Raw genomic sequence first — 15,733 nt, 5'->3', positions numbered from 1 at the left:
AAAACCTAGTCTCAATTAAAAACACTAAAATTAGCTGGGCATGGTGCCACACACCTGTAGTCCCAGCTACTCAGGAGACTGAGACAGAAGAACTGCGTGAACCTGGGAGGCAGAGGTTACAGTGAGCCAAGATGGCACTATCACATTCCAGCCTGGTGACAGAGCAACACTCTGTCTCCAAAAAAAGAAAAAGGAATGAAAACAAAAAAAACAACATAAATGTCTTGGGTTCTCTCATCCTGTACCTACCCTTATCCTCTGTTCCCCAATCCTTTCCAGTGTCTTCTCGACTCCTTCCTGGTTTTTACCTCAAATATCTGGCATCACAGTTACCCCTTGGGCTTAAGGATGGTTTCCCATATCTTTAGCATCTCCTTGGTACTATCTAAGATATCATCTGCATTCATCCTCTAAAATAACCATTCTTTTCCTTTCCCATCCTAAGCTTAAAAAAAGGAAGTATGCTCTGTAAGTTCCAAGGCATTTCTAAAGTACTCACGCATGCCTCTCGCTATATAACAGATTCGATTAATACCTACCCTAAGAGATGATTTGCAAACGTACTGCTGATAGAACCTTAGTGACTATCCAATTCTAACCAAGGTCATCCAGGTATCTCTTTAGGGAAATATGAATGTGATACTCAAGATAGCTTTAGGAGGCTGAGGCAGGAGAACTGCCTGAACCCAGGAGGCGGAGGTTGCAGTGAGCCGAGATCGTGTCATTGCACTCCAGCCTGGGTAACGAGCGAAACTCCGTCTCAAAAAAAAAAGATAGCTAGCTTTAAAATTTTACCCCAACCCAGGCAAGGTGGCTCACGCTTGTAATCCCAGAATTTTGGGAGGCTGAGACGGGAGGATCACTTAAGCCCAGGAGTCCAAGACCATCCTGGGCAACATGGCAAACCCCATCTCTACAAAAAAAGTACAAAAATTAGCTGAGCATGGTGGCATGCAGCTGTAGTGCCAACTACTCAGGATACTGAGGTGGGGAGATTGCCTGAGTTCAGGAATTCGAGGCTGCAGTGAGCCATGATCACTCCACTACACTCTAGCCTGGGCAACAGAGTAAGACTCTGTCTAAAAAAAAAAAAATTTACCCCAGGTGACATGCTAAAAGGTAACAGAGCTACCAATGTTTTCTTATCCCTAGTGCTAAGTGTCCTTAAAAGGAAAGAGTAACAAAATTGTATTAGCCTTAAAATTCAAGTAATTAGTTCTTTTAGATACTGCTTATGTAAGTAATACATGCTATGCCTTCTTAGCCCTGTTTTCCCCAATATCACTTGGAAAGTCTGTAGAAATGTCTTACCATTCTCAGATTCAGATTTTTAACAGGATTAAGGTAGGGTCTGACCCTGTTATTTTTTTAAACTCCCAGGTGATTACAGTCTGTCACTAGGGCTAAGAATCACTTAGGCCAGTGATGCTCAGCCCTTAGCATAAACAGAACCACCTAGAGGACACAGACTGATAGGTCTCATGCCCAGAGATTCTGATTGAATAAATCTGAGAGGGTCTGAAAATCTGCACTTTTAACAAGTTAGATGTGGTGATTCTGCTGGTCTTGTGACTACACTTTGAGAACCACTGGATAAGCATACTGGCTAGAGGTTCTCAACCTTCCCGACGCATATGAATTACTTGAGGAAATTTTTTAAATCCTGATTGCCAGGCACACCCCAGACTAATTACATTAGAATCTCTGGGATGGAAAATCCAGGCATCAATATGCTTTAAAGTTCCTAAAATTAAAAAGATTTCTCTACAACAGGGCTTTATAAAGCCATTAATATGCTAATAATATGTTATTTCCCCAGAAGGTGGTATAGTATGCAATATTTCCAAAGTTTTTTTGAACCAGAAACACTTTGGTCAAGGGACATCATTAACAGCTCCAAATGTCTGAAATTCTAACCTATCAGATAAAATGGAAACTGCTTTGCATGGCCTGAGACACTCTGCTCCAACCTCAATCCAGCCTCATCTTTTGACAACCCTTCCTCCTGCCACTGCATATATATCTCTATTAAAATACTAATGCCTTTTGATTGCAAGATCTGTTTTAATGTGATTGAATTATTCCTACAAGCTGTTTGGAGTCAGAGGTCATATCTTACTTCGCTTTGGTCCTCAGTGCCTCATATGATACCAAGTATAGCTGGTGCTCAATGAACATCTGCTGAGTGATTAAATACAGATTTATATCCTTACTTTCTGTAGAAAAAACACTGTCAAGCATGGCTTTTATGCAATCTAGAGTGAACAACAGTTTTTACAGAGCTAAATTAGAACTGAATAGTTCACCCTTTTACAGCCACTCTTATTTTTAATAAGGCTTTAAATTATAAAGGGACTATTTGCATTTAGAGGTAACATTTAACTTGTCTTAGGATTTACCATACTTTAAATTCGCTAATAACTTAAGAGTGGCAGAAGGTTTAGATAACTTTTTTTTTTTTTTTTTTGAGACGGAGTTTCGCTCTTGTTACCCAGGCTGGAGTGCAATGGCGCGATCTCGGCTGACCGCAATCTCCGCCTCCTGGGTTCAGGCAATTCTCCTGCCTCAGCCTCCCAAGCAGCTGGGATTACAGGCACGCACCACCGTGCCCAGCTAATTTTTTATAATTTTAGTAGAGACGGGGTTTCACCATGTTGACCAAGATGGTCTCGATCTGTTGACCTTGTGATCCACCCGCCTCGGCCTCCCAAAGTGCTGGGATTACAGGCTTGAGCCACCGTGCCCGGCCTAGATAACTTTTTATTCTAATAATTATTTAGGCCAACTGTGATTATATATTAACAATGAGATTCAATGAAGTTTCCAAAAATCATTAAAGAGAAATGAAAAAAAAAACTTGAAAATTCAAGTTTCTTAAACTTGAACATAGCAAAATCAACTCAGTTTTATTTTTGTTTTAATTTAAAAAGAACAGTATTTTTGTGTTATCAACTTGTGTATCTAATTCAGGTCAAAACAATTTTGGTACCTACCAATAAAATTGCAAAGGTTAGAGGTATCCTCCCTTAGTGCCACAAAAGAAAGCTATTTCATGCTATAAAGTGCCATGGTTTATTCTATAGCTTTCTGGCACTGTATTTACCATACCATATGCATCACAAATATTAAAAATAATCACATACGTATAAATTTCAAAGCATAAGACTATGTTGCCTTTTTTTTTTTTTTTTTTGAGATGAAGTTTCACTCTTGTTGCCCAGGCTGGAGTACATGGTGCAATCTTGGTTCATGGAAACCTCCACCTCCCAGGTTCAAGTGATTCTCCTGCCTCAGCCTTCTGAGTAGCTTGGATTACAGGTGCCTGTTACAATGCCTGGCTAATTTTTTTGTATTTTTAGTAAAGACAGGGTTTCACCATGTTGGCCAGACTGTTCTTGAACTCCTGACCTCAGGTAATCTGCCCACCTCAGCCTCCCAAAGTGCTGGGATTACAGGCATGAGCCACCGCGCCTGGCAACTACATTGCTTTTCAAACTTATTTCAGTTTACAGTTCTGTAAAACTAAATTGGAAGAAAAAAATAATGTTAAAAATATTAATATATTTGTTTTAAAGAGCAGTGATAATTACCTTATCATATATTTATTCCATAAGAATTATGGAGTGCCCATTATGTGACAGGCACTATTCTAGGAGTTATAGTTACACAATAATGAAAAAGTTCATGAAGTTTACAATCTGGTATTTTTTTTTTTTAGAAAGGGAAAAGGTGGAAACACTCCTGTGGTCTCAACTAGAAATAGGGATTATTTGTAGGAGAGAAAGAAAGAGTTGAATCTAAAAGCCATTAGTAGTTTATAAAATTTGTAGGCGACTCCTAGCAACTCTGAAGAAGTTGATAAGCTAGGAGAAAGAGAAAAGTAATAAGTAAATAACACTTTAAAATTAATAGTGTTTACCTTTGAATTCCTTCAAGAATATCCTTCACAGCTGCAATTAACTTTTGAAGATATATAAACGCTTCCTCAAATGATGCTATATTTGAAGCAGTCGGAGCTGAATTTGAGCCCAATCTCTGAAATACATCCGTGCTAAAATAGAGAAAAAGAAAAGATACTCATAGGTGTACATACATATTTAATGTGATTCAAGGATTGCAAATGTATAAAATAAAGTAGCATTTATTATCATTAATATCTCAGAATGCTGATCTATTTAAATTAGAAATAAGAGACAGTGAAATATGGGCTAATATTCATGTAAAGGATCTAGGTCAGACACCACACAGGTCTAATCTAAATTAATACTATGAACATTGTGTGAATATTGTTTCATTCTAAGAGACCATAAAAGAAAGAGGAAAAGTAATACTATCAATCTGTAATTCAAGTCAGTACAAAGGATTAAAAAAAAAAATAAGAGATCAGATTATTTCTGTTGAAACTGGAAGTTTATCCTTATAATTCCACTTGTCAAAATCTCTCATAAAGGACGAGCGTGGTGGCTCATGCCTGTAATCTTAACACTTTGGGAGGCCAAGGTGGGTGGATCACAAGGTCAGGAGTTCAACACCATCCTGGCCAACATAGTGAAACACCATCTCTACTAAAAATACAAAAGATGAGCCAGGCATGGTGGTGCGTGCCTATATTCCCAGCTATTCGGGAGACTGAGGAAGGAGAGTTTCTTGAACCCTGCAGGCAGAGGTTGCAGTGAGCTGAGATCATGGCACTGAACTCCAGCCTGGGCAAAAAGAAAAAGAATGAAATTTATCATAAGTTAATAATAGTTATTCACAATCAGGCAACAATTAGTAACACCCTAAATGTGTAACAATATAAACAGTGTTAAGTAAGTTGGCCACTTAATAACATACCAAACTAGGTTGGGCATGATGGCTCACCCATGTAATCTCAACACTTTAAAGGCCAAGGAGGGAGGGTCACTTGAGGCCAGGAGTTTGAGAGTAGCCTGGACAACATGGTTAGACCTTGTTTCTACAAAAAATTTAAAAATTAGTCGGGCATGGTGGCAATGCTTGTAGTCCTAGCTAGTTGGGAGGCTAAGGTGGGAGGATCACTTGAGCGAGGAGGTCAAGGCTTCAAAGTGAGACCCTGTCTCAAAACAAAGCAAATAAACACATGCACACACCAAAAAACACCAAACTGTTAAAATAATCCTTATACCACCAAGAAATAGAAAAATAAAAGTATAAAAAATTTATAACATAACAACAACTATATAAAAATTCAAAACATGTTGTGCTTGGTTTGAACAGTATCCCCCCCCATAATTCATATATTCACCGAGAACCTCAGAATGTTACCTTATTTGAAACAGGGTCATTGTAATGTAATTAGTTAAGTTAAAAGGAAGTCATGCTGCATTAGAAAGGGCCCTGCTCTATGTGAAGAAAAAGGCAGAGATGGGTGATATATCTACAAGGCAAGGACTGCTGGCAACTACTAGAAGAAAGGAGAAAGACATGAAACAGATCCGCCCTCAGAAACTTCCAGAAGAACCAAACGTGCAGACACTTGGATTTCAAATGCCTGGTCTCCAGGTCTGCAAGTGAATACAGTTCTGTTGTTTTGACCCAGCCAGTTTGTGGTACTTTGTTACAGCAGCTGTAGGAAACTAATAATACTCCTAAAAAACAAGACTGAGTGTGCTTAATAAATTCACAGCATTACCTAGGGTAGACTTTAGAAGCACTCAAAGGAATTTCCTCCTCTATTTTACACTTTCCAAAGTATTCCTTTTATAACTGTGGTAAAACACACCTAATATAAAATTTGCCACTTTGAACATTCTGAAGCATGTAATTCAGTGGCATTTAGTACATGCACAATGCTGTGTAACTATCACCACTATCTAGTTACAGAACATTTCATTACCCCAAAAGGAAATTGTGAGTCCATGGAGTGGTTTCTCCCCAGAATTCTCCTCTTGTCCCGCCAAACCCCTGCAACCACCAGTCTGCTTTCTGTCTCTATAGATTTGCCTATTCTAGGTATTTGCATGTGTGCATTTCTTATTTTTTAGATAAAACCAAATTTATTTAAAAACATTTACATTAAAAATTTTTTTCTATGTTTAAAACCTAAAAAGAAAATCTAAAAAGAGAATACATAATACCCATAGTCTACCAGCCAGAGATAAGCATTACTAACATACATGGTTCTTTCTTCAACTTTTTCTTGATATATAAACAAATTGTGTGTGTGGAGGTGTGAGCGAGTGGCTGGGAAGGCAGGAGGAAAACAACATCTTCCAGGAAACAAAATCTTCCAGGAAAGCCATCAGTAAATCAAAATACTATATACCAGATACTATCATTCCAAAAACATCCATTATAAATTTTATTTAGATTTACACAGTTCAGGTAAAAGGATGAGGGCACTCCAATGTGGAATCAAAACAAACACAAAAAAACATTGATCTCAGAAAGGCAGACAGAACAGTGGTCACTAGAGAATGGAGAGGGGAGAATGAGGAGAGGTTTGTCAACAGATACAAAGTTATAGTGAGACAGGAGGAATAAACTTCTGGTGTTCTACTGCATAGCAGGCTGACTATGGCTCCAAGTAAAGTATTGTACATTACAAAAGCAAGAAGAGAGGCTTTTGAATATTCTTTTTTTTTTTTTTTGAAATGGAATCTTGCTTTGTCATATAGGCTGGAGTGCAGCAGCAAAATCAACTCACTGCAACCTCCACCTCCCAGATTCAAGCAATTCTCCTGTCTCAGCCTCCCATGTAGCTGAGACCACAGGCACACGCCACCACCATGCCCAGCTAATTTTTGTATTTTATTTTTTAGTAGAGACGGGATTTCACCATGTCAGCCAGGCTGGTTTCAAACTTCTGACCTCAAATGATTCGCTCACCTCCACCTCCCAAAGTGCTGGGATTATTGGCATGAGCCACCACATCTGGCCTGAATGTTCTTATCACAAAGAAGACCATGATAAATGCATAAGGTGACGATGAGTACTTCATGCATTTATCATGAGATATTCATCACGTTCACTGGCCTGATCATTATGCAAAACATGTATCTACTGAAACATCAAATTGTACATCAAACTGTACCTCATAACTATATTCAATTATAATGTCAATTTTTTAAATAATTTTTTTTTTAAACCCACAAATTTAGTACCTGTTCTGATATATTGTAATCCAAACACTCTCTAGGATAGACCAGATTTCTTGATGCCTGTGGGGTTGGGGAAGATGAGAACCTGAGAAAACCATGATTTCTTGATTACGAGACTTCATCAGTGAAGTGCCTTCCTGCTTTTTAGTCACTGTGTTTTCTGAAGAATTTCGCTTAAGTTTTGTCTTGACCTGGGGAAATAAGAATTACATAAAATGCAACTAGTTCTTCATTCGTAGATGAGAAAAAGGGAATGCCAACTGTGCTTACAAATGTTCTAGCTTTCTGAGAAGTAGTGGCAATTCTTTTTCCTTTATAATAGTACATAATATTCCCAGAAGAGAATCAGTTAGAAAAGATATTTTCCTTTTCCAATGAAATCAAACAGTATTTCCAATCTACTTATAATGACTTGTTTAGCTAACATGCTAATGTCTATTTAATAATACTGCTTAGGCAGTAATATACTGAGAAGTGCACTCTAAGATAAATGAGAACAGAAGAAAGCAAAGGCAAGAAGACTAGTTAGAAGGTTACTAAAATAATCCAAGAGGAGAGTCCTGAGAACATGGATTAGCTATAAAAAGGCAGCAGAATGAAAAGAAAAATAAAATGCATGTAAGAAATATAAAGACTTGGCCAAAGACTAGATCCAGGGAGTGAGGGAGACCCTAAGACATTCTTTAACCTAGATGTGTTAGAAGAATGACACAAATGATAGGAACTTAGGGTGGTCATAAATCTAGAAAAAAGAGAGAGAGAGAGAGAGAGAGAGAGACATTCTCTGTGTGTGTGTGTGTGTGTGTGTGTGTGTTTTCTAAATAGATTGAACCTTCTTGATTACTTCCCCAGAGGAATGTATACAGTTTTACTTAGTAAAAATCAAACAGACAAATACTTTGAGGCAACACATCTCACATACATATACAGGAATTGATGAAAATGCTATTTGATGTGCCACAATCACTGCAATTTTAAACAGCATATTAACTCATGCATTGCTGATGAGAGACAATACACTGAACATATTACATATTACAGTGTAGTAGCAATAAACTGTAGTATTTGTCTATGTTTCCAAATTTTATGGCTTCTTGTTGTAAAGCTAAGAGAGACTTGTATACCGATGTAACAAACCTGCACGTTCTGCCCATGTACCCCAGAACTTAAAGTATAATTAAAAAAAAAAAGAGACAGAGGCTGCTTGCAAATAAGAATCCTCTTTGGATGAACAGAATATAAGTTTGTTTTTTAGGTATATGTTGAGTTTGAGGTGTAAAAAGTTATCCAGGTAAAGACAGCTAGCAGATAATTGAATACGTAGATCTGCAGCTTAAAAATACAGCTGAGAATCATTCTCATGGACACAAGCCTTAGGAGATGAAACAGGTAAACCGATGGGGGAAAAGTAGGAACTAGCAAAAATAAGAGAGGAAGAATCAGTATGCAGTAACAATAGAAGGCCAAGGGAGTCAGGTTTCAGGAAAGAAAGCACACACCACCAAGTGCTGAAGAAGGGCTAAGAAGCAGAAGAATGAGAAAGAGTGATAATCAGAAAGCAATGATAACTTATGGTTTCTTTCAGTGGAGTATGGAGATAAAATTCTACTTGTAAAGGATTAAAGGGTAAGTGAGCACTCTCACACTTTGTATTCTAGCCTTGTTCAGTTAGTTGAAAAAAAGAAAGAAAAGAAAAAAGAGACAAGAAAATAAAACAACAAAAGAAGTGCAAAATGAAAACAATGGTTAGAAATTATCTTTTTTTGTTTGTTTGAAACAGGGTCTCACTCTGTCACCCAGGTTGCTCACTGCAACCTCTGCCACTAGGGCCAAAGTGATCCTTCCGACTCAGCACTCCCCAGTAGCTGGGACCAGAGATGCAAGCCATCAGGCCCAGCTAATTTTTGGTATTTTTTGTACAGAGAGAGTTCTGCCATGTCGCCCAGGTTGGCCTCAAACTCCTGGGCTCAACCAATCCGCCTGCCTTGGCCTTCTAAAGTGCTAGGATAACAAGTATAAGCCACCATGCCTGGCCATAAATTGGTCTTTTAAGAAGTTTGGTAGTTGATGGAAGGACAGTGCAGTAAATAGAATGGCCAATGAAAAGTACAGTATTTAAGAATAGAAAAAAATCTAAGCATATTTTAAAGCACAGTAAAAGAGATATACTATTGATTCCAGTGATTTTTTTTCTAAAGTATCACATGGAGGAAAAACATATTAACATTTAAAGGAAAACTATCTGATAGAATGGACAAAATATTTAACTATAAGTTTAAAAACTTAGTTTTTTTGGTCTTGGCTCTATTATAAATATGCTTTGTAAACTTAAATAAAATTACTCTGTTTCTCTAGGCTTACATTTCCTGTGATCAAATGATGATTTCAAAGGTTAGCTTCATGGATTGCTGATTATGAAAATTTAAATTTTTTAAAAGTAAAATTTCCAATACTATCAGTAGTAACAGTTAATATGTACTGAGCTTTTGTTAGGTACTTTCTCAGAATTTATATTAATTAGCTTATTTAATCCTAACAACTACCCTGTGAAACAGATACTATGATGATCCATATTTTATAATCAAGGAAACTGAGGCATAGAAAGGTTAGTTAACTCAGCTGAGTTCACACAGATGATAAGAGGCATGAGCAGGATTTGACCTTCAGCAACCTGACTAGACTGAGGTTATGATCTCTCTTTATTTGTAAAAGTACACGTTACCCTTCTTTATCTTCTGGGGCAAGAAGAAAAATTAAAAAGATAATTCTTCCCATTTCTGCCTGTTTACATTAAATTGTAACTTAATAAATAGACATAAATGAAAAGACATTTTATCCTGAGATAATTTTTTTATCATCAAATATATTTAAAATACAGCCCAGCATTTACCTAATGTCTCTTTTCTTCAGCTCTTAAATAGTAGTGTATATGCTACACAAGTGGTTTTCTTTATCAAACATTATATAGCACTTACTACATGCTAGGCATTAAGGTCTCCACAGACATTAACTTGTTAACTCACATGACAATTCTAAGGCCAGCATTATTATTATGCTCATTTTACAAAAGAGAGAATTAAGGTCCAGATTGTTTAATTAACTAGAAGTTAAAAACACCACAACTTAAGATCCTGAGGCACATAAGCCTAAAGCTTATTAACAAGATTGATTTTAATTACTCTATCATCTTAATAAAAAGCAAGTCCTATTTTTTTTAGTGGTTAGAAGGCCCATAAAATAAAAATGTACATACCCTTTTCCTATCCCCCCTCATCACCTTATATGAAAATCTGCAAAAGGCAGGGCATGATGGTTCGTGCCTATAATCCTAGCGCTTTGGGAGGCTGAGGCAGGAGGATTGCTTGAGGCCAGTAGTTCAAGACCAACCTGGGCAACAAAGTGAGACCTGGTCTCTACAAAAAAATTTAAAAATCAGCTCGACATGGTGGTACATGCCTGTGATTCCAGCTATTCAGAAGGCTGAGGCTGGAGGTTCGTTTGACACAAAGAGGTCAAAGTCACAGAGAGCTATGATCATACTACTGCACTCCAGACTGGGCTACCAAGAAAGACCCAGTCTCCAAAAAAAGAATCTGGAAAACGATCAAGTTAGTTTATCTCCATTTTAGTTTCTCAGAAGCAATCAAGTAATAAATATTCCTCTTTTCCTGATTTTCTACACTTAATAAATTAAGATTAGGTAGTTTTTACATTTACCAGCAGATGCCTTATCTTTGGAGGTAATCCATTTGTTGCTCAAGTTACTGAGACATGACCAAATATATAAGACATATATTAAATCTAGTGCAGTCTATAAAACCGCTCCTGTTAAAAGTCCCCACCCCAACCTTTTTGGCAACTGGGACTGGTTTCGTGGAAGACAATTTTTCCATGGACCAGTGAGTTGGGGGATGGTTTCAGGATGATTCAAGCATATTACATTTATTGTGCACTTTATTTCTATTATTATTACACTGTAATATATAATGAAATATTTGCCCAGGCATGGTGGTTCTTGCCTGTAATCCCAGCACTTTGGGAGGTCAAGGTGAGTGGATCACATGAGGGCAAGAGTTCAAGACCAGCATGGCCAATAAGGTGAAACCCTATCTCTACTAAAAATATAAAAATTAGCCAGGTGTGGTGGCGCACACCATAATCCCAGCTATTTGGAAGGCTGAGGCAGGAGAATCGCTTGAACCCAGGAGGCAGAGGTTATAGCAAGCCAGGATTGTGCCATTGCACTCTAGCCTGGGCAACAAAAGAGAAACTCAGTCTCAAAAAAAAAGAAAAGAAATAATTATACAATGCACCATAATGTAGAATCAGTGAGAGCCCTGACATTGTTTTCCTGCAACTAGACTGTCCCATCTGGGGTGATGGGAGACTGAGGCAGGTAGATCACCTGAGGTCAGGAGTTCAAGACCTGTCTGGCCAACATGGCAAAACTCCATCTCTACTAAAAATACAAAAATTAGCCAGGCGTGGTGGTGCACATCTGTAGTCCCTGCTATGTGGGAGGCTGAGCAGGAGAATCACTCGAATCCAGGGGGTTGAAGTTGCCGCACTCCAGCCTGGGCTACAGAGCGAAACTCTGTATTTACAGTTGCTCCCCAGCACTCACATTACTGTCTGAGTCCCACCTTTTGTCAGATCAGCAGTGGCATTAGATTCTCATAGGAGCATGAACCCTACTATGAACCGTGTATGTGAGGGATCTGGGTTGCATGTTCCTTATGAAAATCTAATGCCTGATGACATTAACATTTGGAGAATCAGGGTTAAGAATATATATGGGAATTCCTTGTACTGCTCTTGTGACTTTTTTATAAGTTTGAAATTATTTCAAAATAAAAAGTAAAACAAGAACAACAACACTCCCAAGTACCACTATCAAAAAAGAGATTCAGTAGGGTTTGAGCAAGTCTTGGCATCTGTATGTTCAAAACAATTTCCTAAGTATTTCTGATGTATGTGAGACCTACTGGCCTAGGGCACTGTAAATGAACAGTCAAATAGCAATGGATAGCTTTCTTCCATCCATAAAATAAAATAAAATACCAACAACTGCTGTGACACTGCTTCCATAAAAGGATGTGTGTTTTGTAACTTATAAGAATTGCTTACTCTCTATTCAATTCATTTACTTAATACCTTTAGTACGTTAGAATAAGTTAGGATTAAATTATCCTTTACCTACTGTTGTCTGCTAAACACATTTTCACAAAATATATAATTAGCTACTCTAACTGGCATTCCAAAGGCATCTTACCTCTGCAAAGGTCTGAAGCAGTTTGTTTACTTGAGCAAAGGCCTGTGGAAGAATACCATCATAATCTGACCTTATACTGAAAGCATGTAACAAACTTCTAGAATCCTGAAGCAAAAATTTCACTGTTGTAAAATCCACTGCATTATTAGCTGATAAAAGAAAATTAAGAAAGAAAAATATAGAAGAATGAGTATACATCATAAAAATGTCTTTGGAACACTAATATTAATTGTGAAATTTCACAAGAATATACATTTACACCTATATGCCACTCCTAAGTTATCGCTTTAGTATAAAAAGCAATAATTTAAAAGATTTAGTTATAGATAAAGTCCTTTGAGTTGATTCTGATATTCGGAATTCAGATTTCAGGAGTTCTCTCAGCACAGTCACCTTCAAAGTAAAGTTAAAGAACATTACAATTCTCAGAAAAAAGAGAAGAATCACCAAAGAAACAAGTCAAACCACCGATTTCAATGCTGAGGTGATTTCACATACAGTGAGTACTGTGGAGGGATCAGAAGAGTTAGACCAAATTGGTAAGCATGTCAGTTCTAGATGGTACCTCTCATCATCACCTCAGCTCTCTACACAGCGATTTATCTCCAACACCATTACATGAAACTTAATACTATGTTTACAGAAAACGATGTGTTATCTCTATATGTAGAACACAACTTCAGGAGAGAAAACCAGTTTGGGCAACAGTGAGAAGCAAAAGAAGCCTGCAGTATTTTTTTCCTGTAAATTAAAAGTGAGATAATCTACAAAAAACAATTTAAAGGTATAACAATTTTCTCTCAAGGAACTAAAACTGCTTACATTAAATTATTAAACTAGTTGGGAAAGCTGGTGACAATATTTTCAACAATTTCAAAAGTTATAAACAATAAAATTAAGTAACTGTCACAAAACTCAGAACAGAAAATATTATTTCCATTATTAGAGCAGAATGTGACCTAACAGTTTTCAAAATAACAATGCTACAATGTTGTTTACTTTTTCTTTTAATGTTCACGGTTTCAGAGACGCTATTGTATTCTCAAACATCAGTACAGCTGTTCATCGGCACTAGGAGTTTAAAGGAATTCCTCTGTATCACTTAAATAAGAACTTGCTTATGAAATCCTGAAGGGTCCAGTGAAATAAAAAGTGTATCTTAGTAATTAATTCCATGATATTCAGAAACTCTAATGTATTGTTTATAGCCAAGCCTCTGGCTTCCCCTTTATCCAAAAAAATTAAAAATAATAATAATAAAGCAAGCCAATATATTTCCTTACAGTAACACTTTTATTTCTTTTCAAAGCCAATGACTAGTTTACATTCTTGTGGGAAATAAGAGATGCTACACACAGGACAGACTGCAGATCTGATGAACTTAGTAAATCCCCTGAGGAAGATATAACTGGGTGAAACTTCTTTGAAGGGTGCTTTTCCAACGTAAGGTATGTTTAAAGAGGCTTACGTATATGAATTAATCATTTTATTTCTGTCTTACAAGTTCTTTACTAAGAATATGAGGAAAAGGATAGTAACAGTAACAAATCCAGTATACAGACACAACAAAAAAAGAATCCACATGGATGAAATAGTCTAATGTTTACCCTAAGGCCAAAATTTAAAGCTAATATGGGTAACGAGTCATAAAAAGTTACTAGTCATTTTCCATACAATTTTCTATGAACTAATCTAAGGATACATGCTTTTTATTCTGAAGCCAAACAAATACATAATTCAACAGCTGAAGATGCTACTAAAAGATAGTAAACAAGACCATAAACCATGATTTGTTTTCTAATCCAAATTTATCTTAGAGCAATAGGTACTTTTATAATCCCATGACATATTCTTCCTAAGCCACTAAATGTTAGGCATCAGATTCTTCTAGATCAAAGATCAATAAACTATGTACACAATGATTGCAAAACTGATTTTTAGCAGAGGATGCAGTACTCACATCTTCACTTCTCTGCTTATTGTCAGTTAGAGCTGCAACCTACCACCGCTCAACTGTGTCTAAGAGCAGAACGCCCGGCCAGGAAAAACAGATGGAAGACGGCAACTAGATACCTCATTTTTTACACTAACTTTGAGATCACACATAGTTTATGGACTTTCTTTTTAAAAGATCTACTAAATTATGCCCCTAGTAAAAGGTATGAAAAAAGGTTCTACATGCTCTATAAAACTTCTTTGGCGAGATGTCCAAAATGTTGTTCCATGTCCTTCCTATAATCATATCCCTAATAAAGAACTTCTACAACTAAAGGCAAGGATGGGAAAGTGTTGTTCCTTAAATAATTGGCAATTTTTAAAAATAGATATTCATCTAACATCTATCATGAATGGGACAAAAGGGAATGACTAGGTGCTTTAAATCCCCTAGGGGAAATATTTATTGACCTATCTTATTTATGACTGACACATAATTGTACATATTATGGAGTACAATGTGATGTTTTGACACATGTATAAATTGTGTAGCTTTTTATCCATTGCTCAATCTCTTACTATCCCATACCACTGCACCTTCCCCATCCTCTGGTAATCACTATTTTCCTCTTTACTCCTCTGAGAACAACTCATTTTCAAATAGTTTACACTTCAAGGGAAAGACGGAGAATAAGGTACACCCAACATAGAATATGCATTTTTTTTCCTTTCTGTCTTAGCTGCTATAAAGCTTAATGTTAAAATCTGGGCTCAAGTGGTGCAATGATTATTTGCATATGATTCATGATAAATCATCTATTCTTCATTATCTGCCCTTGGTGTCTTTAATAATTTAATGGCCCTCTTGTACTCAGGTTGTTATAAGGCATCACAGTTATGTTTCAGAAGTAGGCTGGATATAACTAATATATGAAATAATAAACACATCACTTCATGTAAGGAGTGTGAAAAAAGTAAAGAACCAAATGAACCCCTAATAATAATCACACTTTGCTTTTTTATATTATATATATGTTTTTTGAGACAGGGTCTCATTCTGTTGCCCAGGCTGGAGTACAGTAGTACCATCTTGGCTTACTGCAACCTCCACCTCTCGGGCTTAGGTGATCCTCCCACACTCAGGCTCCTAAGTAGCTGGGACTACAGGCATGCACCATCACACCTGGCTAATTTTTAAATTTTTTGTAGAAAGGGGGTTTTGCCATGTTGCCCAGGCTGGTCTTGAACTCCTGGGCTCATGCAATTCACCCAACTTGTGATTACAGGCATGAGCCACCATGCCTAGCCTTTGCCCTTTAAAGGCATAGCAAGACAAATCTAGTTACTTGATTTCGGACAAGTCGCTTACTGTTTCAAGACTGGTTTCCTTGATCATAAAATATAG

The 15,733-nt window shown here is 37.0% G+C and overlaps 1 protein-coding gene across 15 annotated transcripts in view; it reads right to left on the bottom strand.

Annotated features, from left to right (window-relative positions):
- SWT1 (SWT1 RNA endoribonuclease homolog) overlaps positions 1–15,733 on the bottom strand; it is an 86,845-nt gene that overhangs the window by 27,473 nt on the left and 43,639 nt on the right. For 13 of the 15 annotated variants that reach the window (XR_013529008.1, XM_035280031.3, XM_002760256.7 and 10 more), the window contains 3 exons: positions 12,394–12,542; positions 7,125–7,312; positions 3,920–4,051 (listed from right to left, as the gene is read on the bottom strand). Coding sequence is in view for 12 of the 15 variants with exons in the window: in XM_035280031.3 (XP_035135922.1) it covers positions 3,920–4,051; positions 7,125–7,312; positions 12,394–12,542 (469 nt within the window). In the remaining 3 variants the exon portion in view is untranslated. Of the gene's footprint in view, positions 1–3,919; positions 4,704–7,124; positions 7,313–12,393; positions 12,543–15,733 lie in introns of all 15 variants that reach the window. The other 2 variants (XR_013529009.1, XR_013529010.1) reach the window with 1 other exon arrangement.

Source organism: Callithrix jacchus, chromosome 18, assembly GCF_049354715.1.
Source record: "Callithrix jacchus isolate 240 chromosome 18, calJac240_pri, whole genome shotgun sequence".
Taxonomy (NCBI): Eukaryota; Metazoa; Chordata; class Mammalia; order Primates; family Cebidae; genus Callithrix; species Callithrix jacchus.
The sequence above is the reverse complement of the archived record's forward strand: the minus strand, read 5'-3'. Positions and strand labels throughout refer to the sequence as shown.